General features: G+C 44.0%; 1 protein-coding gene across 6 annotated transcripts; it reads right to left on the bottom strand.

The window, feature by feature from the left end:
• Positions 1-1,848: 1,848 nt before the first annotated feature.
• Positions 1,849-23,971, bottom strand: HTR1D (5-hydroxytryptamine receptor 1D). 6 transcript variants are annotated; one of them, XM_066982522.1, is made up of 6 exons: positions 23,061-23,971; positions 22,309-22,525; positions 12,044-12,089; positions 7,955-7,995; positions 6,288-6,508; positions 1,849-5,404 (listed from the first exon to the last, which is right to left on the bottom strand). In XM_066982522.1, the coding sequence occupies exon 6, from the start codon at positions 5,210-5,212 to the stop codon at positions 4,076-4,078; it is 1,137 nt and encodes a 378-aa protein (XP_066838623.1). In that variant the 5' UTR covers positions 5,213-5,404; positions 6,288-6,508; positions 7,955-7,995; positions 12,044-12,089; positions 22,309-22,525; positions 23,061-23,971; the 3' UTR covers positions 1,849-4,075. The 6 variants fall into 6 exon arrangements, with proteins under 6 accessions (XP_066838623.1, XP_066838621.1, XP_066838620.1 ...); XM_066982520.1 differs by having other exon boundaries at positions 1,849-6,071; XM_066982519.1 differs by lacking the exon at positions 23,061-23,971 and adding an exon at positions 22,609-22,762 and having other exon boundaries at positions 1,849-6,508.
• Positions 23,972-26,026: the final 2,055 nt, after the last annotated feature.

Raw genomic sequence — 26,026 nt, forward strand, 5'->3', positions numbered from 1 at the left:
ACATGGGTTTATGAACAGAAAGTCCTGCAGAAAGTTAGTAATTTGATCTCCTTTTATGATACGGTCACCCACTTGGTGGATGAAGGGAAGAGGATAAACGTAATCTTTCGGGATTTTAGTAAGGTCTTTGATACTTTCCCTCACAGCATCCATCTGGACAAATTTTCCAACTGTGAGACAAACAGCTGGGTGATGCTATGCTGGGTGATGAACTGACTCCACGGTAAGGCTCAAAAGGTCATAGTCAATCATGTTACATCTGGCTGGCAGCTGGTCACCAGCAGTGTTCCCCAAGGTTCAGTTCTAGGGCCAGTCCTGTTCAACATTTTTATCAATGATCTGGGTGCAGGAGTGGAGTGCATCCTTAGTAAATTTGCTGGTGATATTAACCTTGGAGGTGCTGTTGACTCCCTAGAGGGACAAGAGGCCTTGCACAGGGATCTAGGTAGATTGGAGCACTGGACAATCATCAACAGAATGAAGTTCAACAAAGGAAAATGACGGGTGCTGCACCTGGGGAGGCGTGAGGCCAGACACAGATACAGACTGGGAGATGAGTGGCTGGAGAGCAGCTCAGCTGAAAGGGACCTGGGGGTGCTGGCTGACAGCGGGCTCAATGGGAGCCAGCAGTGTGCCCTGGCAGCCAAGAGGGCAAACCTGATTTTGGGGTGGCATAGGGGTGGTTATGGGGTGCTATGCCTGTCACTGACTTTTAAACACAGCATAGCCAGCTGGTCAAAAGAGGTGATTCTCCTGCTATAGCTAGCATTGGTGTGGCCTCACCTTGAATATTTTACACAGTCCTGGGATCCGGAATAGAAATAGGATGTTAAGGTCCTTGAAAGCAACTAGAGGAGAGCAAGAAAGGAGGTACAAGGGCTGGAAGGCATGTCCTATGAGGAGAGGCTGAGGACACACGGGTTGTCTAGTCTAGAGAAAAGGAGGCCAAGAGGTGACCTCCTTGCTCTCTGCAACTCCCTGAGGAGGGGGAGCACAGAGGGAGGTCTCTTCTCCCTGGTAACTGATCACAGGATGCACAGGAATGGCACCGAGCTGTGCCGAGAGATGTTCAGACTGGGCATGAGGAAAAATTTCTTTACCGTGAGAGTGCTCAAACACTGGAACGGGCTTCCTAGTGAGGTGGTTGGTGCCCCATGCCTGGCAATGTTCAGGAGACTTTTTGACAATGCCCTCAATAATATGCTTTAACTTCTGGCTAGCCTTAAAGAAGTCAGGCAGTTGGACCAGATGACCTTTGTACGTCCCTTCCAACTGAACTGATTCTATTCTATTCTATTCTATTCTATTCTATTCTATTCTATTCTATTCTATTCTATTCTATTCTATTCTATTCTATTCTATTCTATTCTATTCTATTCTATTCTATTCTATTCTATTCTATTCTATTCTATTCTGTGGCAAGGCAAGCCTGTAGCTCTCAGCAGACGCTGGTATAAAGCAGGACATGTCAGGATTATGCTGGCCGGATTGTGAGAGGGGTTGCTGAAAAAACATATTTGACTCTCTCCTTGAAGTCCCTAAGGAACCAAGACCTTCATTCTGGCTTCCAGCTCTGACCCTGACTCTTGGTTTACCTTTTATCCTCTTGCCCTAGTAGTATCTTTTGTTGTTGTTGTTGGTTGTTTTTGTTTTGTTTTGTTTTCAAGCTGTAAAACAGGTAAGTTTGTGCAGTTAAAGCTGTGTACTTCACTCTCTGTACATCTCCTGGTATTTTCTGCTCTCCCTGTGTCCACAAGACTGTGCCAGATTGAACACAAGCATCCAGAAAGCACACGATGCAGGCAGGATGGACAACACAGGAAGGGCATCTGTGGAAGAGGAGGGGAAGTTTAATAGTTACACAAATAAGCAGTGTCTTCATGACAGGAAACCTTTTCCCGTAGAGCAAAAAAACGTCTACACAGTCTGATACTGTGACTTCTGGGGTTATACACACTTCAGGCTGTGACTGTCATTGTGGGAGATGGGAAAGGACTCCTGAGGGAACGAGGGTATGTCATATCGCAGACATTCTCGTAGTAGTGCTTGTAAGACTGCAGGAAACTTTCCAGGGTGCTCTTTGTTCTGGGGGTCAGCCACTGCTGGCAACATTGCTGGGTCATGTTAAAACGAATCTTGTCTTGCTGTGTTAATGCCAAATGGAAAGGCTCCTCCAAGCAGGGTGGCAATTAAACCCTTTGTGTGTAACTAGAGAGAGAGGACTGTAATTCTGTGATCTACATAACTGCTCTGCCTGATCCTGCAGTATGTGGGTCATTCCACTACGTTACTTTATGGTGCAATTCTCATCAGAGGCACCACCACCAAGAAAAAGGCTGTGAAAGAAATGCAAAGGAGAGGCTGAATTGCTTTGATGGATGTGGCCTGTGGTGGAGTGTGTTGGGATGGCCAAGGCAGTGGATGATGGAGTTGAATTTGATCAGACTGAGAATTGGATCAGTTATCAGAAGGATGGTGGGATAACTCCTTCAAAGCAATGCATGCTACTGATATGCATTATGAGCATGTATTTCTGCTATAACATGATCAGTGACTCTAAAAAGGTTAATGAAATGTGGGCTGCAGCACTTAGTGTGCTGTCCTTTCTGAGACTTCAGCCAAGACCCGGAGCAATCCTCCATGTGCCAGCTTCCCACCTTCCAAAAACGGGAAATAATCCTAGAGACAGAGAAGTTACAGGGAACGTACTCCACTTCCACTGCCCCAGAGGAGAATCCTGACATCATGATTTCTGACAGAAGTTTATTTGGCAAGTTCTCAAACACTTACAGAAATAGTGACTTCATATCTACTCCAACAACCTTAATTTGTAAGAAAGGTTTTCTTGATATTTCACTTAATTCTCTGCCTTCTACTTCCCTGTTTTCTTGTCTTGCTCTCTATGAATATGGAGAACTGATTATTTCCTTCCTCTTGGCAGTTGACCTTTACCTATCTAAAGACTTCAGTCCTCAGTTGCCCACATCTTTCAATGTTTTCCCAGGGGTTCACAGTTTCTACGTATCATTTAAAGATTCTCAATTCTCATGAAGACTTAAAAAAATAGGTTTTTATTGTCTCACTCTTAAGCACTTAGTTGCTCCCTAAAGGAGTCTGAGTGCCCATGGATTAGACACAGTAAAGTTCAGCTTTCCTTGCTGAATTAGCGCTGCTTCATTTTTCTATGGGTATGGAATAAACATGTACTAGAACTGAGGAGTAAGACTTCTGGCTCCATTCTGATGTCCCAGTCATTCCACACTGGTACTAAACATATTTTCTTGTTTCAGATTGGGTGTGGGAAAAAGAAAAGAAAAAAGAAGAAAGAAAAAAAAGGACATATAAAATCAAGGTAATTTTCAGTAATCTTCATGCTATTTATTTTGCAGTATTTCTGCACTGGCTATTCTACTCATGATAAAATGTGTAAAAATGTTTTCAAATAAACTGTCTTCTTTCTGCAGTTTACCAGAAGTGTAGCTTCAATGAATACATTTGTGAAGTGTCCACAGAACTTACATACTTGCTATGACTTTGTGCCCTGCTGCTTACAGGCAGGCTGTGTCACATGTTTTCTGAAAAAGTTACTGGTTTTATCAATTTCAAATGGATTGGACACATGCTATAGAAAATACAGGCATCAGATCCTGTTCTCCAGAAACTTTCTCAGCCTACATAAATTGCTAATAATATACAGCAGAAATACTGAAGTCCTGCAAATATGCACACGTTTTGCTCCCATCAGGTTACAAAGGTATGCCAGACTTGGTAGTATGTGCCATCTCATCAACAAAACTTAGCTTTCTGATTCACAGTCTTTCATTTGTTACAAACCTTACTTCATATGTTGATCTTACATATACAAACGATCACTGGAGAGACCACAGACAAGTTCTCTTATGATATACAGAATTCCAGACAGAAAGAAGCAAATTGGCAAGAAGTTCCCAGTTACATGCACAGCACAGGGCAGCAGAGATGGCAGTTACCGCTCTATACCCTAGGAATCAAAGCACAGAAAATCTCAGGGGAGGCTGCAAGATTGCACAAGAGTCAGTAACACAATAGGAGAGGATCAAGATGAGCACTTTTTGAAATGTATAAGTTTTTGGAAAGCCTGTTTAAATTCTTCATTAAAAGCTGTATAAATGACTGGATTGATTAATGAGTTTAAGTAACCTAACCATGTAAAAAAGTCCAGTAGGATGGGATGAAACCAACATGCATCCTGACAGATTGGCAGGACAAGAGACATGACAAAAAATGGCAGCCAGCAGAAAATGAAAGCTCCCAGAATAATGCCTAAAGTTTTGGTGGCTTTCCTTTCTCTTGCAGCAGAAATTCTTTTCCTTTCAAGGATACTATCTGCAAGTTTTATTTTAACATGATTGATAAGTATTGGGGATCCACTTGAATGGGAATGCCCTTCATGAAGGCTAGCATTAATGGAGCAGAGGGAAGACCCAGCAGAGCCAGTAATCAGGTGTGCAGTAGTAAATCGTTTCCCATATAATGAGGGTGGCTTCAGAATCCTTGATCGAGCTGCTACATAAATTCTACCATACAAGATTAGGAGAAGCACAGTTGGGATGTAGAAAGCTCCACAGGTGGAATAAATTGTGTAGGAAATTTGATCTGTGTTCACTGTACATTTTGCAATTTCTTCATGAGCTTTCACTTGCCTCCAGAAAAATGGTGGCACAGAAATACTAATAGAAATCATCCAGACCACAGCAATCATGAGCACTGCTCGGCCAGCAGTCCGGCGTTTGGCATATTCCAAAGCATCTGTGATAGCCCAATATCTGTCCAGTGCAATAACACAGAGATGTAGGATTGAGGCTGTGCAGCATGTGATATCTGACGATAACCAGATATCACACAACACTTGGCCAAAGGCCCATGTGTGGGTGACGGTGTAAGCAATACTGATGGGCATCACTAGAACAGACACTAAAAGATCAGTCACTGCCAAGGAGCCAATGAGGTAATTTGCAGGTGTGTGGAGCTTTCTAGTCAAAAAAATTGTAATAACAACAAAAACATTTGCAAGGATCGTTGCCAAAGTTATGACAGACAGAAGGACTGACAGGGATATCTTCAGCCCTAACAGTGTCCTTTCATCCAAAGCCAGTGGTGTTTCAGTAAAATTTAATGACTTATTTGCTGAGCTCTGGAGAGAGAGCTCTGCTGAAAGGTTATACTGAGTCATCCTCTGTACTGATTTCACTTTCCAATGTAATCTTTCTGGGACAATGAAGAAAAATGCTCACCTTTTTGCTGAAATAGAACTTTTCATACTTGAGTCCAACAGTGAAGAAATATTAACTTGTTGAAAACATCAGATTGCACAGTAGATGAGGTACTCTCTTAAGGTAGATTTTCCATCTCATCTTATGTGATGCTATTGTTAAAGCAAAATGTTAACATAATCATCCAAACATGATTCTGCTGTATAATACAAGAAGTACTATAAGTTGAAATTCAAGCATTTTTCATTTTCATCTTGAAATTTCTAAGTATATGAAGGCAAAGTCATTCTTTATGAACTTTGCACCTTCTCTCTGAACTTATCTTCTACAAAGCTGCATAAATCAATATTGAAAAGTGGAGGCTGAAATAGAAATATCTGGGCATGTAACTGATGCCCCAGTGTTGGGGACAAAGCTATCCTCAAGAATATTTTCTCTTCCACTCTTAATATCTGAATGTCAGGCTTTTGATATTTATAAAGGACTCTATTGGTAGAGCACTCAAGATATAATACAATGCTGTCTGGATTCCTGCTGTAAACATAATTTCTGCCAGGTTTGTAAATCGGGACCTGCTTCTGAACAGTGCAAAGGTCTGTTTTCATTTATTCCTCCAGACCATTCTGGTTTTCTTTTCAACACATTCAGTCTTCAAATGCTGAAGTCCGGTGTTGGTTACCAGAATTCAGTGCATTGGCGCTGAAGCTCACAGAATGTCCCAAGTACTGAGATGTTCCTGATCACGCACACATGGTGAATGATTGTAATGACTTGTGGTGATTCCCTCAAAAGAGGAAGAATATGGCTGATTAAGGGGATCTGGAGAAAGAAAGTGAATGTTTTAGTCCAAAATGGTGATACAGGATTTGTGGAAGTTGAGGTATCTACGTATACAAACCACGGGCTTTCCATACATTTCTTTAGATTCACGTAATGTAACCTGAAATCTTTACAGACCTTAAGAGAACATCCTAAAACAGATTTCCTTGAGATCTTTTAATCAGACCCACTCACAAGTGCCAGAACGTCACTTACATTATACCAGCCCACGCTTTCTTGAAAGAAATCCTGAATATTGGTCATGAACAGCTTTGAAGCATGATCCGAGGGCTATTAGCAGAGATGCTGAACTTCTTCAAGAACATAACCATCAGGCTGGCTTCCTCCCAACCATGGATGTAAAATGCCTCTAGCAACCATAACTAGTGCAGCTTCACAGCATCTGATAGAGAACTGAGATTCACTTGGTTAGGAATCTGTGGAGCAAGAACATCATATATTCTACATGAAACACTAACGTGTCAAACAGCCTCCCTCAAGCTCCTGAGTCCTAACATAATATACAATACTTTCTGGTTTTGTTGGGTTTTTTTGTAAACATCCACCTTCTGTCAGTCAGACTTATTTTTAGAGATGCTTTTTCTTTTTAGGTGTATTTTTTCAATAAGGGGACCCAGAAGAATCTCGTATTTAATACTAAACTATTACTCTCTGATTTTTTCTTCCAAAACGGCTCACCCCTCTTCGTAATGTACACTGTTGTGACACTGAGCAAAGGCTCAGCAGATAAGAACTTTTAAACATAAGAATGGCCATAGCAAACAAAGAAATCCAGTCATGTGTCTCCAACAAAAGCCCATAGGTTCAGCTCAACTATGTTGCATTTTTCTGACACTTTCTCTGCTCTGATACATTCTTTCTGAGACAGAGGGACGAGAATAACACAGCTGAAGATGTGGATACACCACAGATTAACGATGCAGCATAATGATATTCCTGTTCTCTTCTCAATTTCTTTCCTAACAGTTCCTGAGATTTACTTTTTTAATCATCACAGACCATTCATCTGACATTTCCATTAAACAGCCCCAATTAATATAATTCCAAGGACATGAGTGGTAACATCAGGATTTCTTTCCTGTTTGCTCACTTTTTGCATCTCTCTGTACTGTCCCTTCTCCCACTTTTTAACCTAACATTCTTTGCAACTCTGAACAGTCAGTCCTTGTCTTTACTATGCTTGAAGAGCTTTGTCTCATCAGCAGATGTCATCACCTCAGTACTCACATACTTTCCAGATCACAGGTAGTCTAAGCCTTCTTTATTTACCTTCTTTGAGAGCCTCTGGCAAAAGTCTCTTAAAAATCCAAGGAATTATATAATTTGGACTTCAACCAATCCATATAATCATCAACTTTTCCTACTTATTTCAACAGTTTTGTGAGGCAAACTTACCTTTACAAAAGCCATTTTGACTATTCCCCAAAACACTGTACACTGTGTACAGTAATACTATTCTTTATGATAATTTCTGCAAACTGGCCAGGTACAGACATTAGGTTTGTAGACAGTTAGTCAGATCTCTTTGGAAAGCGTAGCTGTCTTGCAGTTGGCAAGTGCAAATGGACTTCTATGTATTTTAAGCAGAGGTTGAAAACCCCTGTTTATACCATTGCACTTTGGATCTTGAGTTGCATCGAGCTCTTTGGCTTAGCATCATCTGATCACGTAGATTTGTTATTGTTCATTTTGGCCAGAAATAAAAGTTCCACTTACAAACATAAGTTTCCTTTATCTTCTCCAGGTTGTTTTTTTTTGTTTGTTTGTTTGTTTTATTTCACCTTTACCATCCCTCCGACTCTCTGACTCAGTAGTACGTCATTTCACAGCTTACACTTTTAGAGTCTAAGAAGGCACTTTACCTGAATGCTGGGCTCACCACACATCCCACACAGGAGAAAACCTAAACCAAAAACATGAGACGGACTGATTAGCAATATTAAAGACAATGACCGTATTACCTAAAGACTAAAGCCAAATCCAATCTTGATTTCATTTACTGCAAAATGTAATATTGAGCTTTTCCCCGTATATGCCAAGAAACAACCATTTTTCAGTATTAGATAATTTCCAACAATGTGAAATAAAACTAAGTGCATGCCATCCACTCACCAGTACATGAACAATCCTATAAGAAGTCCTATTACTTCCAACAGTTATCAATCACTGCTGAGGGTGGGAGGGTGGGGGGGAAATTGTGAAGCATGGTATTTCCAGTCAAATGAACTAGTCGGAAGTTAAATGAATTATAAATCTTTAAAATACCAGTCAGACACCCTGACACTGGAAAAAGTTCTAACAGAAACTAAACAATGCCTGAAAGATAATGAATTACTGAATTCATTTTTATAAACATACAATGTTTTCTGTGGTGTGTTCAAAGGAAAAGAAAAAGAAAATCTACTAAAAATTCTCCAGTCTGATATTTATCACTTACTTAAAGTGCATTGGCTATTTCCTGTCCCACGAATAAGGCTAACATGACTGAAAGTCAATTTCAAAAGCAGTCCAGATTAGGTTTCTATACCCTGTGACAAAGAAACAGCTTGCAGGATTTCACAGAATCATAGAATGGTTTGGGTTGGAAAGGATCTTAAAGATCATCAATTTCCAACCCCCCTGCCATGGGCAGGGACACCTCCCACTAGATCAGGTTGCTCAAAGCCGCATCCAGCCTGGCCTTAAAGACCTCCAGGAATGGGGCACCCACAGCTTCTCTGGGCAACCTGTTCCAGTGCCTCATCACTCATACTAAAGAATTTCTTCTGAATATCTAACCTAAATTTACCCTCTTCTAGTTTAAAGACATTACTCCTTGTCCTATCACTATACTCCCTGTCGAAGTCCCTCCCCAGCTTTCTTTTAGGGCCCCTTTAGGTACTGGAAGGTCTCCCCAGAACCTTCTCTTCTCCAGGGTGAACAACCCCAACTCCCTCAGCCTGTCTTCCCATGAGAGGTGCTCCAGCCCCTTGATCATCTTTGTGGCCCTTCTCTGGATTTGTTCTAATACTTCCATGTCCTTCTTGCGCTGGGGGCCCCAGAGCTAAATGCAGTTCTCCAGGTCGGGTCTCACAGGAGCAGAGCAGAGAGGGAGAATCGCCTTCCTCACCCTGCTGCCCACACTGCTTTTGATGCAGCCCCAGAAACGGTTGGCTTTCTGGGCTGCAGATGCACATTGCCAGCTCATGTCAAGCTTCTTGTCAACCAACACCCCCAAGGCCCTTCCTCATCGGGGCTACTTTCAAACCATTGAAAATGGATTCTAATCCTTAGAAATGGATAATGGAAATGACAAATGGAAAATGGATTCTAATCATAGAAGTCCATATCTACCTGGGTTCTCGATGCCCAAAGTATTTCTGAAAATATAAGTATCATATATTCTTAATTTTAATAAAATCCTGCACTTGTGCATATACACTATGTCTCTGGTTGTGAATCTTTGACCAAGAAATATGTACAGCATGTTGAGTAGCTCTTACATGTTCTGACTGGCAGGGCAGCATCTATCAGACATCAATAATCCTGCAAGGCAGCTATTAAATATCATTCATTGGTTTCAGAATAAAATGGGAGATTTAGTTCCCTGAGCATTTTGAGAATGTGTGGGCTGACAGTATTTTTGTTCCCTACTTAGAACTTTATCTTGGGTATTCACTGTGCAGACATTAATATATATTACCTATATCCTAAATTATCACCAGGGACTTATGCAGAATAATTAGTCAAAATGTTTTTTCCCTTACAAGCAGTAAGGTACCTCTACACAATATAATGCATGAAACCACAAAGTATAAATAAATAAATAAATAAATAAACGCTCATAGTGTAGTACTTAAACATAACCATAATCCAGTTCCATTAGTCACAAGTTCTTGGGCTACTTGAATAAAACTGACCGGGAGTTGCTCTGCCTGGGGATATGCAGATGGACATAAAATTCTCTTAAAACCTATATCTCTGCTATTGCAAAGACTTACACATTTTCTTAATGATTTAACTTCATATACTATAAATAAATGTCAAATTTAGTGGATTGCTATGAAAACAAGGTTACATGCATACATAAGTGTTTAGGAATCAGGGGCTCTGGATCTACTTTTAAAAGTTTCTTTGAATGTACTTCCCTGCTTCAGAGACTTTCTTTCTTAATTTATGTGAGTTGGCAGTCACTACTGTTGATATAAAAAAACAGTACTCCAGATAAAATTAGTATTTTAGTATCATAGAATCACAGAATTATTAAGGTTGGAAATGATCTCCAAGATCATCTGGTCCAATTGTCCCCCTACCACCACTATCACCCACTAAACCACGTCCCTAAGCACCACGTCCAACCTTTCCTTAAACACCCCCAGGGACGGTGACTCCACCGCCTCCCTGGGCAACCCATTCCAATGTCTGACTGCTCTTTCTGAAAAGAAACTTCTCATTTCAAAACTAAACCTCCCCTGGCACAACTTGAGGCCATTCCCTCTTGTCCCATCACTGGTTACCTGCAAGAAGAGGCTGAAACCCATCTCACCACAACCTCCTTTCAGGAAGTTGTAAGAGGGCAATAAGGTCTCCCCTGAGCCTCCTCTTCTCCAGACTAAACACCCCCAGTGCCCTCAACTGCTCCTCACACAACTTGTGTTCCAGGCCCTTCAGCAGTTTCGTAGCCCTTCTCTGGACAAGGCTCCAGGTCCTCGATGTCCTTCTTGTAGTGAGGGGCCCAAAGCTGAACACAGCACTTGAGGTGCGGCCTCACCAGAGCTGAGTACAGGGGGACGATCACCTCCCTGTTCCTGCTGGCTGCACTATTCCTGACACAAGCCAGGATGCCGTTGGCCTTCTTGGCCACCTGGGCACACTGCTGGCGCATGTTCAGGTGAGCATTGGCCAACACCCCCGGATCCTTTTCCTCTGCACAGCTTTCCAGACACTCTGCCCCAAGCCTGTAGCATTGCATGGGGTTGTTGTGGCCAAAGTGCAGGACCCGGCACTTAGCCATGTTGAACCTCATCCCTTGGCCTCTGCCCATCGACCCAACCTGTCCAGGTCCCTCTGCAGGGCCACCCTACCGTCAGCAGATTGACACTTCCCCCCAACTTGGTGTCATATGCAAACTTATTGAGGGTGCACTCAATTCCCTCATCCAAGTCATCAATAAAGATATTAAAGAGGATGGGCCCCAACACTGACCCCTGGGGAACACCACTGGTGACCAGTCGCCAGCTGGATTTAACTCCATTCACTACCACTCTCTGGGCCCAGCCATCCAGCCAGTTTTCAACCCAGCAAAGCGTGTACCTGTCCAAGCCACGGGCTGCAAACTTCCCCAGGAGAATACTATGGGAGACTGTGTCAAAGGTCTTGCTTATGTCTAGGTAGACTACGTCAACAGGCTTTTCCTCATCCACCAGGTGGGTCACCCAGTCATAGAAGGAGATGAGGTTGGTCAGGCAGGACTTGCCTTTCATGAACCCATGCTGACTGGGCCCGATCCCCTGGCTGTTTCGCAGATGCTGTGTGACTGCATTCAAGATGACCTGTTCCACCACCTTTCCTGGCACCGAGGTCAGGCTGACAGGCCTGTACTTTCCTGGGTCCTCCTTATGACCATTATACAGATGGGCGTCACATTAGCAAGTCTCCAGTCATCTGGGACCTCTCCAGTTGACCATGACTGCTGACAGATGATAGAAGGTGGCTCGGCAATCACATCCGCCAACTCCCTCAGCACCCTCAGATGGATCACATCTGGCCCCATGGACTTGTGACAGTTCAGGTGGAGCAGCTGGTCTCTGTTTCCACCTGAGCTGTGGGGGGGTTATTACACTACCTGTCCCGGACTTCCGGTTGAGGAGGCTGAGTACCCCGAAGATAAGTGGTCTGGCTAGTACATAATTAACTTTAGTTATTATCCAGCTAAAATGAATGTCTTCCCAATAATTTAATATTTAATTTACCTTTTATTTAACTAAAAAAAATCCTGAATAGAGACAAATGATTTTCCTGTTGAAAAACAGAGAAAGAAAATAATTAGTTTTCTTAATCTACACACATTGAATAAAAAATCTAAAGCAATCTCTAGATTAAACTTAATATAGGCAAATACAAGGTGAAACATTTAGCTACATATTAAGGAAAGAAGAACACAAATGTATTTACAACACATACACATCCTGAAATACTGTGAGCTCAAAAGGATGAAGAGGCCATTGGCATGTTCAGCTGAGAACAATCTTCCAGTGGGATGTGTTGCCTAGACAGGGTTTAGATGATCTCTGGAGCATGAGAAGACAAGCACTGAGTGAAAACTGAAGTACCCTCTCTCGATAGTACAATTGCCTTCACTATGTGCAATCTACAGTGTGGGTAATTGCAGGCCCTTAGCTGCAGTACCTGAAGTTATGTTTGCAGTGCTGAAGCCGTCAGGCCACGGTGCTCTTTCTGGTATGGTCTCTCTACCAGACAATGCATTGTAGGTTTTCACCCACAGTTCTCAAGATAGAAATCCTATCAAATGAGTTGGCTACATAAGCACTGTCCTTGACTCCTCTTCTTGGGCTTCTCCTGGTGCCCTTGGCCATGGGATGTGGGTATTTTTTCAGTTCAAATTGCACGAAATGAATTGAAGGTGATATTACAGCCTACCAGGATGAGGTTTTCATAGCAGAACACATGACATATAATGGATAGCTTGGAATAAACTCCAGGATTGTGTTGGATGATGGCAGGCAAGTCTTGCTACATGAGCATTCTGGAATGGCACAGAGCAAAGGAGGCCAAACCTGTCCTTGGTTTATTCACACTACTGTCCCCAAAATGGCACGCAGATTTGGTAGTCAAGGGAGGATAAGGCAAACTTAGAGCCATACAGTGAGGTTGAGGATAAACCAAGGTACAGAGTGATCCTGAAGTAAAGATCTTTCATAGTGATGATACAACCTCAGCGAACAGCTCTGTCATAGCAGTCTCCTCTGCAGCCAGTGGGGTGAGAGTGGCACGTCCCAAATGCAGGGCCACTACAGACCAGGACTGTGACTGTCTCCCTCCTTCACCCAAGACATGGTCTGGGATGACTGTGTCCCTCATTTATAAGTAAAGTACTGAAGGCTGCATAGGGGAAGGACCTTTTGGTCAGGTCCTCTGTCTGCACATTCAGTGGTTCCAGGCTAAGTCCAGGATGTGTGTAATAATGCTTTGATATCCTGGAGAGATTGGATGAGTTCTCTTTAGTTCATCAAAAAGAAGAAAAGAGAACATCACCACAGGAAAACAATACTGAAATTAAGAGACAGTTTTAGACAGTGCACTGCTGTTTAACTGAGCAGACAAATGGAAAGCACAGTTCATGATCTGCTGAAGCAAGGCACATATTCAGTGTGAAAAGAGAACACATTTTAGCTGTTGGTGATAACCACTGTTATCATCAATAATGTTAATAATGTTTTCATAGTCCAAGGTGCTTACCTAAAGCCAGGTACTTCCTTTGAAAAGTTGCTTTGTGTTTCAGTTCTATAGTTATAGTAACACAGAAAGGGAAAAGCAGGGAGGGAGAGATGTTGCTCCATTTTAAACTCTAAACTGTGACAAGGTAGGCACACTTGCAAACATGAGGTTAACAGCACCAAAAGATAGTTATAACAGTGCCATCGTGTGGACAATGAACATACTTAACGGCAGCCCGTGCACAGGAGGCAGGAGAGATGCCCAAAATTTCTGAAGATACTTAGTCCACAGCATAAACAAAGTCAGGACACATTCCTGTCCCTTCTGGAGTACAGCTACCATCAGGATGATTTTTGCAGAAAGCAATTTTATGATGCAGCTGACAACACATTCTGACAATGCTCAGGTGCAAAGAGAATGCTTTGGTGAACCCATGAATATCTGTGTTGGTGTGAGGTAAGTAGTATATGCAGAAATATATATATTCAAATGAAAATACAGAATTTGCTCTTTCACTGAATAGAGCAGAAAAAGGAGAGAACATGATGAAATATCTTTTAAGAAATTGAAAATGTTTCTTTTAACTTCACACTGAAGTCAGAGGAATTAGAGAGTACATGCTCTACCTTGTAGCTGGGTAACAGCCAGGGATGGCTGAGAACGGTGCTAAATTTCAGGAAACCAATGAAAATCCATTTGCTTTCCTATCTTTTCATAACTGGCTTTAATTTTTCATTTAAACATAGAATCTGCTATCTTGCCTAAATAAACTACATATTCTGTCATGCTCAAACCTTGACCAGTAACAAAGACACACTCTGTGTGACCTAGCAAACAGCAGATGGCACTCCTAACAATACTTGTATTTTTGAAGAAGACATTCATAGGAGAACTCAAAAGAGGGAGACGTTTCTGAGTAAGTTCTTGTATACTAGGGACAATGACTCGAGTACACAGCATTAGAGTGCTTGCGGAGTCCAACTTTGAGACCAGAACACAAACCAAAGACAAGACTTGCTCAAGAAGCTATAGAAATTTGCCAGTCCATAGAACATAGTCAAATCAAGATGCATGTTCTGGGAGAAAAACAAAGTAACGTGACAGTGTATTGTACTGAAAAATTAGGTCCACAGAAAATGCAGACTGTGTAGAAGTCAAAAGGTGGTAAAATCAGTAAAATGGAATGTGACTAGGTTTGCATGTATCAGTACGAAGGACTGGATATGCTGCAAAAGTGATCATAGTCCTAACTAGATTCCTGGCTTTGGATTAAGCTGTCTGAAACACATATGGGAAGGAACAACATTTTGCAAAGGCTATAGATGAGATGGAATAAGCTTGAAAAGAAAAAAAATATACACATGTACATTGCACAATAAAATAGAATTAGGTAGCACCATGTACTGGAACGACTGCCACATTGCTATCATAAATGAACAAAAAAATATATTGGAGAGAAAGTTTAAGAACAGCAATGGTGGTTATTTGTGGTTATTTGCTGTCCATTACACACAAGCTAATGAGCCATTTGAACTTACTGTTAGCAACCTGAAAAGAAAACAGAGTAATCTCGAATAGAAGTATCTTCATATGATGAGGAAATCATTTCAGCATTGGGTACATGAACTAAACTAAGAGCAAAACAAGGGGAATCTAAAAAACTGTCCCTGTTAGCTTGGGACAAGCTGCCCTGTCCCTGGGAAAGAGGAATGAGCACAACTGCAATTGCTCGTTTGTTTTTCACTAAAGCAATGATTGAGAGCTAGAAGTCACAGTTCTTGGGAAAAGCCTAAAGCACTTGCAGGAAGCAGCAGCCCTCAAAGCCACAGTAATGTCACTCAGCACTTAAGGCAAGATCAATTCTTTGCTCCGCTGTTCTCACCCCCACTGTGTGTGGCAGAGTGATGTTCCCCTCAGGTGTCTTGTGCTCCTGCCTGGAGGACTGAGCATGGTTTTGCAGAGCACAGGACCACTTTTGCTGGCAGGAGGGAGCAGACACTCCTTATGGTCTCAACCTGCTCTCCTCCCTCTCCCATAGCCATGAAGCTGGACTGTGCACTCTGGGCACACAGCACGGGGCCTCGTTTTGGCCAATGCCCTATGGGTGCCTCTCACAGTGCAGCACAAAGGGTGAATTCCTCCTGCCTACCCATCAGGCAGGTAGTGTAGGCACTTGCCTGTGTAGGCATCACATCTATACATGTACCTAGGTCTATTCACATGCACCCTGATGTTTTTCACAGGATCCTGATTCCCTTTGTAGCAAGTATGTGCGTTAGTAGAATAAATGATTAAAAATTCTTTAGACACTGAGCTGAATCAACAGGAGCACAACCTTGCACCTGAATTTCTCATGGGGAGCAGCAAGACAACTGTGTTACTGGCTAGAATTGTTATTCTGATTATTCAAGACATTTCTGAGATCTCAGGTGAGATCTCAGGTGTATCAACACCAAACAACTTTTTAATACTTGGACCTATTTCCAGAAGTAGAGCTTTAATACTCCGGTCATAGCTATTTTGCACCTTCCTGACCTTTATTTGCTATGAGATGACTTCATCAGCATTTCTTAATTCAACATGCTATTGCACTTCATCAGTTATCTAACCAATACTAGGAAATTACAAATCTCATATACCATAAGTATAGATTAACTGTTGATTGATAGCATTATATTGCTAGTCAAATTAAAATGTGTATTTCCTAAACTTATTGTTACAAAAACTTTATTTTCTTAGCTTTATTACATTAGGTCTACACTGATATATCAGTTCTGTTTGCTATGGATATAATGTTTTCTACTGATTATTATTAGTTCAGTAATATGAACACTCTTTTCAGCATTCCTCTCCTTGTCCCCTACTTCAGTGATGTATCATGTGCAAATAAGAAAGTTGAGGTGGGATTCATCACAGTCCACTTAGACATCTGAGAGTCAGAGCTGGTCAGCTGCTAAGACAGCTTGAATAACCCACCCTTCAGGGTGAGCATCTCTCCTCCTTGACTGTAAGGGGAGCTGGTACAAAAGAGTTCATGTTTCCAGAGAAGTATACATGATATTTCATATGTTCACTCTAGCACGGTTCATGCAGCACAATTAAATCTCTAATGCTAAGATTATTGTGACTATTTCAAAGTAAATCAGGTATGCTTATTTTGTTTCTTTGATACAGAGAACAATACTCTAAGTGCTAAATTGTATAAAAAGCACGTCCTAGTTTAAAATAGCAACTATGGTAATTAGCAAGCAAGTACTGGCAATGTTTAGTACTTTCTCTTCCCCCAGTGTGTACAAGCTATCCAGCCCATTGCTAACTGCCAAGCCACAACTGCTGATATATCTTTTAACTAAATATGACTTCTGATGGGGCTTTGGGCAGCCTGATTTAGTGAAAGATGTCCCTGCCCATCATAGGGGAGCTGGACTAGATGATCTTTAAAGGCCCCTTCCAACCCAACCCATCCCATGATTCTATCATTATCAAAAAGAAAGGTTGGGATTTAGTGAGCAGTGATGCTGGTAAATGCTATAGCACAGCGTATGTTACCATGATTTCTTTGGAGGAAGGAGCTAGGGCACTTAGCTCTAGCATTACCTAAACTCCATCAGTCTTACAGTGTCTGATGACAAATATGACAGACATCTCCAATGACTTTCTTTCCTCGTGTTTCCTCTCCCATTATTATTCAATACCATACAATAAGTGGAATTGTAAGGGCTGATGAGATATAGTGTTGTGTGAGATTAAACACATCGGATGCAATTCATACAACTGAGCAGCATATATCACAGATGTCATCTACATGTCAGTCAATCACCTGACCTAAGTTAACTACCAAGAGGAAAGATCATATTGTTGCTTACAATTTGATGAATCTCATCTCAAAAGGACTGATTTCTCTCCTCTGACTATAAAGAAAGTTCAGAAAATTAGCTCAAATGTAGGTGACTGATGTCTAGGCACATATGGGCAACTAAATGTTCCTGTGAAGCCCAGCACATAGGCATGCAAAGATGAGGTTGCATGAGCCCATGCCCAGAAGTAGCCTTGTGCCAAGTCTTCCATCACACTGAAGGCCTCTCAGTGCCAGCTGACCTGCGCACAGCGGAGGCACAGAGTGAATTTGGGTTTGCAGACAAGCCCAGAGGTGCCTTTGTAACACAGCCATACCCAAGTGTCTGCAAAGTGGGATTCAGGCCACGTACAGTGATGGTGTTTCTGATCTGGACAGTCTTATTGCTACAGAAGGCCTGACCTGGCATGTCTGTGTCCTGATTTTGCTTGGAATACAGTTAACTTTCTTCCTAGTACCTGGTATGATGCTGTGTTTTGGATTTAGGATGAGAATAATACTGATAATACACTGATGTGTGGCACTTTTATAATCAGCTGTAATCCATAATCATAGATGCTGGAAAGAGATACAAAGAAGGAAAAATACTTGCAGGCTCCAGCCAAACTAATTGTGCTCAGTTCAGCACTGCACTGTGCTCTGCTCTGCAGATCATCTGTTGATGCTTTATTCAACTCGGTTTCAAGGTATGCTGCCATTCCCATGAGACTTCATCTCTAAGCACAGTGGTCCATTACAGTTTCTCAGGGCCATCCAAATGCACCAAGTTTCACTTTTATGCTTTAGCCATTTTTAATTTGCCTGTTTTCTTTTCCAGTCCAGAACTCCAGAAGAAATACAGTTTTTCCACGCACAGCTCTGCAACACACAGTATCATGCAGCTTTGCCTGTAGAGGGATTCGGAAGGCATTGGTTGATGTGCTGATATTTGCACTGAAATAAACAGTCATGACTTAAAAATACAAGCTACAATAGTAGAATCGATCTGCCTAACTACATATGTTTAATCAGAGCACCCACATGCCCTTCACTCCCCATCTTTCCCCTTACTGACAACACAGGGAATGAGGTAGTTTCAGAGGGCAAGACAGTGACCATTGATGCAGCGCTTCCCCACCTAGTAAATAAAGTCAATATGCACATTTGCAGAAACATGGCCTTACACTTCCTGGAAAAAGCATTCATTTATCCTGCTCCTCCTTACCCTCTGTTCTGGAGGCAATTCAGGAAGAAACTGGGAACAACCTTGGGCTGAATGACCTCATCCAGAACTGGCAGCCAGATGTGTCAGAGAGCACACGGGTTTACCTACACACACGCAGAATGTAATTCTACTGTGATGGGAACTAGAAGGCCCAGCAGCTGGCACTGCTTTCAGTAATGGCTTGGTTAGTGAAGTGGATGGTATGCTTCTTCCAGTGATATAACACTGGAGAGGTCTTAGCATATGAGAGAACAAAATTAAGAAGATCAAATTTGAGTATAAGAACAAGTACAAGGTATTTGTACTGCATGGCATCCAGGGGAGCAGGCCCAGACAGCATGGGTTCATGAAAGGCAAGTCCTGCCTGACCAACCTCATCTCCTGCTATGACCGGGTGACCAGACTGGTAGATGAGGGAAAGGATGTTGACGTAGTCTACCTAGACTTCAGCAAGGCCTTTGACACGGTCTCCCACAGTATTCTCCTGAGGAAACTGGCTGCCCGTGGCCTGGACAGGTATACTCTTCTCTGGATAAAGAACTGGCAGGAGGGCCATGCCCAGAGAGTTGTGGTTAATGGAGTTAAGTCCAGCTGGCGTCCCGTCACAAGCAGTGTCCCCCAGGGGTCGGTACTAGGGCCTATCCTGTTTAATATTTTTATTGATGACCTAGATGAGGGGATTGAGTTTACCCTCAATAAGTTTGCAGATGACACCAAGTTGGGGGGAACTGTCGATCTGCCGATGGGTAGGGTGGCCCTGCAGAGGGACCTGGACAGGTTGGGTCGATGGGCAGAGGCCAGTGGGATGAGGTTCAACAAGGCCTGGGTCCTGCACTTTGGCCACAACGACCCCATGCAATGCTACAGGCTTGGGGCAGAGTGTCTGGAAAGCTGTGCAGAGGAAAAGGATCCGGGGGTGTTGGCCAATGCTCACCTGAACATGCGCCAGCAGTGTGCCCAGGTGGCCAAGAAGGCCAACGGCATCCTGGCTTGTGTCAGGAATAGTGCAGCCAGCAGGAACAGGGAGGTGATCGTCCCCCTGTACTCAGCCCTGGTGAGGCTGCACCTTGAGTGCTGTGTTCAGCTTTGGGCCCCTCACTACAAGAAGGACATCGAGGACCTGGAGCCTTGTCCAGAGAAGGGCTGCAAAGCTGGTGAAGGGCCTGGAACACAAGTCCTCTGAGGAGCGGCTGAGGGCACTGGGATTGTTTAGTCTGGAGAAGAGGAGGCTCAGGGGAGGCCTCATTGCCCTCTACAACTTCCTGAAGGGAGGTTGTGGTGAAGAGGGGGTCAGCTTCTTCTCCCAGGTAACTCATGATAGGACTCGAAATGGCCACAAGTCGTGCCTGGGGAGATTTAGATTAGATATCAGGAAAAACTTTTTCTCTCTAAGAGTGTCAGGCACTGGAACGGCCCGCCCAGGGAGGTGGTGGAGTCACCGTCCTGGGCGGTGTTCAAGAAGCACCTGCACGAGGTGCTATGAGATATGATTTGATAGCTTAGTGGGTATTATTGGTGATGGGAGGACAGTTGGACTAGATGATCTTGTAGATATTTTCCAACCTTGAGTTTCTATGATTCTATGATTTGTATTTAGTTCAGGTAAAAATAAGCAGCTGTCCTAGCATATGATGGAGTGTAACAAGCTAGATAACAGCTCTGCATAGTGTAGGACCAACATGTACTGTCATCAGTGTCAGCAATATTGTACCCCTTTAAAGTGGCAAAGACTTTGGTAGATTGGTCCTATTCTTAAATAGGACCTCAGATAGATCTTAATCTGTTCATCTTGAACAAAGCTAAATGGAAGCCTTGTGTTCAGCCTTGGGCACTGTGTTCCCAAGAAGATATGGACCGCGTTGGAAGAGCTCAAAGGAAAGCAGTGAGGATCTTTAGAAAAGTGAATATATGAGAATAAATTGAATGAACAGGAATGTCTGGGCTAGAAAGGACACAGCTGGAGATGTTCAACAGACTTCATATGCATGAAAGCCTGCTGCAGAACAGGAAGGAAAAGTCTGTTCCCCACGGCTATGACTAATATCACTGAAAGGAGAGGGATTTAGCTGCACCAAGGAAAACTGAGCTGTTAAGAAGACCTTGCACATGGTAAGGGTAGTGAAGCTCTTAAAAGAATTGCTTGAAGACACTGTGACATCTCTGTCATAGAAATTTTTAAGGGTAGCTTAAACAATCTTTCTGAAACACGATTTCCAACAGCCCAGTACTGGGGAAGCAAAATGGATTAGAAAGGGCCTTTTGCCCTGTGTAAAACAGTGCAAATACTATTTTTTTTTATTTCAGTACACTGTAAACTTGAACCAAAATCCAAGACTGTGCAAGCTTTGCAGGACACCATAGTTCAAATCTGAAACTGGCTCAGGACTCAGCTTTATGGTACTGTGATGCACCGACTGGTAAGGAATGACACAACTGCTTATAACAACTTCTCACTGGGTGCCTCAGGGAACCAGGGCTCCCAGTCTTCACTGTTTCAGAGCATGAACAGGAGGAAGGAACATTTCCGTGACTCTGCCAGGTAGGAGCACTTTGCCACTGATTTTTGTTCTGCATTTAGGTGAGGACAGTGTACTGTCATCATGCTTACTCTCTGTAAAAGACACTGAAAGCAGCCAGGCCCATCACATCTTCCTGCATTTTGACATGTTTGAATTTAAAAATATACTTTGCAGAACTCTAAAAATGCTGTGAACCAGCATTGCTCACACCACAGAGCAGATTTGATTTTTCTATTTTCTGATTCTCTGCCATTTACTCACACATGCCTGCATTACATGTGCTCAATTTCGATCTCCTTCTAGCCTACGAGAAGTGTGATATAGGGAGTGACCACTGGCTGCAAAGGAGACAGAACAATCTGTGATTTCAGGAGAACTAAGAGTGATGTCTGGTGATGATGCTATTCTGAGAGTCAGGATCTGGGATTAAAAGGGAAAAAAGTTACGGGCAACATGAAAAACAACAGATTGACAATATGTGTGATATTTGTTCATTTTAATATTTAAGAAGAATGTATGATGCACAAGCTAAATTCTTTGTTATGATACCATCTTAACTTTGGGGTAAATACAAAAAACACATCTGTCCTGAGAAACCTCATGGATCTCAGCCATTGCTTCCTGGAATGACCTGTTTAACACTCCATTGACATCAGTACAACAATAAAGAAATTACAATTACTGGCAAAGGTACCTTTCCGCTGTTCTGAAGGCAGCTGCCCACTTAGTTTTGTGAAGGACGTTTCTTCCCTGGAGTTTACATCAGGCTTACAACTGGGGAAGAGAAGGTCTCTCTGGTGAAACTTTATTCTCCTTTAAGCCCCTGTCATGTCTCACATATTGGTGTCCACGGTATACTGGAAAAATTAGGACTACCTCATGATCACTGCTGGCCACCACCAGGGCTGGCAAACCTTGTCCTTGGCTGTTTTATAATTCTGCTGGAACTCCTGCTCTTTGCTGTAGTACTAAAACTCATCCCCAAAAGTGTTTCACATCCATTGTTTGCAGCAACAAGTGACATACAGTGACAGAACAAGGGCTCCAAGTGACAGTTTTGAACTGGAAACCCCAGCTCACACCCAAGCAGGTACATGCACATGGAAAGAACAGGATGACTCCAGGAGTATAACATTACAATGGGGGCTCCTGGCTTTATGCTAGCACCACAACAGCAGTGACATTTGGTCGCCATCATACCTGAAGCAGGAGAGAGGAAGAAGCCAGACTGCTGGGTCACTCGTGGTACAAATCAGGATGGCGTAGGTCAATATTAGGACCAATCCAACATGACGGATCTCTGAGACACGGTTTTCCGTGTTTCAAGGCTTCCTCCAGATCATTTCACATAGAAATTACACTTCCGAAGCGGTTCACTTCATCTACCAAATATCACTGTATAAATGGGGAAGGAGACCTGCAATATCAAAACGTAAATCATTTAAAACTCCAAACTGCTTGTGAGCACAACGCTTCCCTTAAAGATAAACTCGTGCTCACGTCCACGGCCGCTGTTCCTCGGCCGCCAGCTCTCCCCGCTCACCCGCGGCCGGGGAGCGCGCAGGCCCACGCGGGCACACCAGCTCCCACCGGGCCGGGGGCGGCCGCCGCAGGCCCCGGCCTGCAAATTCCGCCCGCCCCGCTCCGCGAGCCCCTCCGGCGGCGGCCTCCGGCGCTGGGGTCGCGGGACGGCGGCCAGCCCGGCCCCGGAGCCGACGGGCCGGCAGGGCGGGGGGAGGCGACGCCGGCGGAGAAGCCCCACGGAGCGCTTCCCGTCCCACCCCCCTCGGCAGGGGTCCCCCCGGTCCCCGCTGGGCTCCCGCCGCAGCAGCCAACTTCGACCGGGCACCGCGGGAGGCTCCCCCCTCGCCCGGCCGGGCCAAACCGCGGCGGCGGCGGCGGCGGCCGCCCCGTCGGCGCCTCCCCGGCATCGCCCCGCGGCCGGCACTCACCTGCCGCCCCCGCCGTCCCGCGCCCGCCCGCTCTGGCTGTGGCGGCGCCCGCCGTGCCCGCCCTAAATAGCGGCGGCCCCAGCTCGACTCGGCTGCGCCACCGCCACGCGTCCCGCGCCGCTCCGCTCGGCTCCGCTCCTCGGGCGGGCGCGGCGGCAGCGGCGGCGGCGGCGCGGCTCGCTCAGCCCCGGGGGCCGGGCTGGGGGAGCTCTGCCGCCCGCGCTGCCGCAGCTAGAGCGGCTGGGCCGGGGGAGCGGGGAGCCGGGTGCTGCCGGCGGCGCCGGTCCCCGGGCGCCCCGTGGAGCGCCCACGCCTGCCCGCGAGGGGCAGCCCGGGCTGACGGCTGGGGCACCGGGGCTGCTCTGCCCTGCACGGCGGGGAGGGGGAAGGGTGGGCTTGTCTCCCTCCTGCGGGGTGGTCCCCACACTGGACCCGCAGGTCTTGACTGCACCGCCTGAGCCGTAGCCAGGGTGCTGTGTCGGGAAGCGTCGCTCTAGCGGGCTGCAGCGTCGCTGACCCTCGTAATTTCAGGTTATATCAGCAGGTTATTTCAGGAAACAGCCTCGGCAAGATAATGGTGATGTCCCAAGGCAGTAGAGGCACAGCCCGTGGCCTGGAGGAGACATGGGTTTGAATGCTTCGCTGGATGGGCTTGAGTAGACGGCTGCAGTGGAAAACACATCTGCGTGCCTCAGGCTGAGGATTCATTGCCCTGCTGTAGCAGTGCAGACCTCCTACATCCAAAGTCAAGAGACCAAGAGTGTTAGTTCCAGCTCTTTTGAGAGATGCAGTTAAAGGTGTTTGTTTGTTTTTCTGCATTTGGTCTCTGCTGTCAAATAAAAGGTTTTGGTTGTTGTTTCTTTTTCAACAAGCAGTAACTTTGTTCATGCTAGACAAAGCGTTTATATAAAAGCAATTCAGGTAGAGCCAAGGTATTGGAACAGCAATGATAAAGTCATAGCCCTTTTGCCATATCATTTGGTCTTAAACAGATTTTAAATTAGACGCTGCCAACCAGCTGTCTCCGTTTCCCTTTGACAGCTAATTTACATATTGGATTATTTTCAAAAAACAGCTAATTTCATGTTTTTTGAACACTTACTACTGTTGATAGCCAGGCTTTGTCATCTACACCAGAGTATCTCAATTTGACAGGCTGAAACTCATTTGTACTCAGGAATTTTGTGATTTGGAATACAAGTCTGCTGTAGCTGCCCTGAGGTCAGACTTAGAAGGAATTTCATGGTCTCCAAAAGGTTTTGTCCCTACTTCAACACCTCAGATAGCTGGCTATGCCCAGGAGCAACAACATTTCATCTATTCTCCCTTGTAATTTAGGACTGAGAACACATTTTTAGCACTGACGAGGCTGTGTTGTTTAAGTCATAAAGCTACAGCCTTTCACCTGAAGTTTACACCCAGAGCTTTCACCTAGAATCAGCAAACTGCACTATCAAAAAAATAAATAAATAAATAAAAATCACTCCCTACAGCATCACTTCACTTCCAGGCAGGGAGAGGACATGAAGTGAATCTTTTGAGACTCCAGAATTTCCTAGAGACAGAACAAGACAAGTGTAGCTACAATAGCTTTTCTTCGAAAGTCTAGAGAAGATGCCTCTCAGTTTATTTTCCTTCCAAACAATGTAGGTGTTGTGGGTGGAAATGTGTTTGGTGTGATACGATATGCAAGGAAAGAGGTTGGTCTTTTACATCTCTGCCTGAGGAACAAATTCCACCCTCAGGCAAGAGATACTTCCAGGGAATCTTGCAGGGCTTTGCAAGAGAGTGCAAGCTGGTCACAGGTCCATGACCATCATGAGCTGTCTCGCTGCTGTCCTGTCAGTCACTCAGTGGGAACAGGGAATTCACGTGCTGTAAATCATTGCTTTCCTGTGCCAGTGCCTGTAGATGTTAGATGTTTTTCACAAGCATGAATTCCATGCAGAAAAAGGTTCTGGCTGGTGACTTTTCTTAGACTGGCTTAGAAAATGAGACAGTTTTGAGGTGCAAGACGGTTTTCAGATATTTTCAAAAGAAGAGAAAAATTCCATTTTCTTTTCCCTCTGACTTTGATCACCCAGACACTTCCTTGTCTAACAACAGCTATAGCTCGCTTCACTCATAAGGTCAAAATCAGTGCTGTATTTAATATCCTGTGTTGAATGTCCTGCTTAGAAAAATAATGCAACTATTCTTTGAGATATGTTATCTTTCGGGGCATGGAGGGGTGGGGAGCTGGTGCACAGAGAGGGAATTTGTGCACATGCCCAGAGACTGTATGAATGTGCACCAGTAACACAAGCAGATTTACAGATAAAGAAGCCTTTGAAACAAGTCCATTCCTTATTTTAACACTAGGAAAAAATATATATCTGTGTTGGCAAGGCTGGCAGTCACAAAAGTGTAGTGGTGATGCCCAGCCTATAGACTCCTGTCTTAGTGCAGTTGTAGCTGTACATCAGTTTAGCTCAGATACATTTGCAGTAATTTGGTGCTGTCTGAGGGAGGACCTTAGGAGAAGATCTGGACTTTTCCATGGGCTGTGGGACACACAAAAAAGCTTTATTGAGTTTTCTCTTTGCCTCCATTTATCTGACCTTCACATGGCTGGTTGCATTATTCCTTTTCACATTGAACCTACTTTTTGAAGGTACAAAGCAGAAAGCTGCAGAGTTTCCAAAGGCATGTTTTTCTGAGCATATTTCAGTTCATTTCAAAGCCAACATTTCATAGGAACCAAAATATCTGTTTTCAGGAGAAAATCATGTGTCTGGAACATCATTTATTCAAAATATCAGTTCTGTTCTCTCTTCCCGAGATTACAGATGCAACAATTCTTTTTTGGATGATTTTCTTTGGGTACCTTTAACCATTTGCAAAGAGGCTGCAAGCAGGTGATATACAGCTTCGAAGTACGAAGCAATTATTAATTGGCTAATGCATGCAAAAGAAACCTGAGATAT

Source organism: Anser cygnoides, chromosome 24, assembly GCF_040182565.1.
Source record: "Anser cygnoides isolate HZ-2024a breed goose chromosome 24, Taihu_goose_T2T_genome, whole genome shotgun sequence".
Classification (NCBI taxonomy): Eukaryota; Metazoa; Chordata; class Aves; order Anseriformes; family Anatidae; genus Anser; species Anser cygnoides.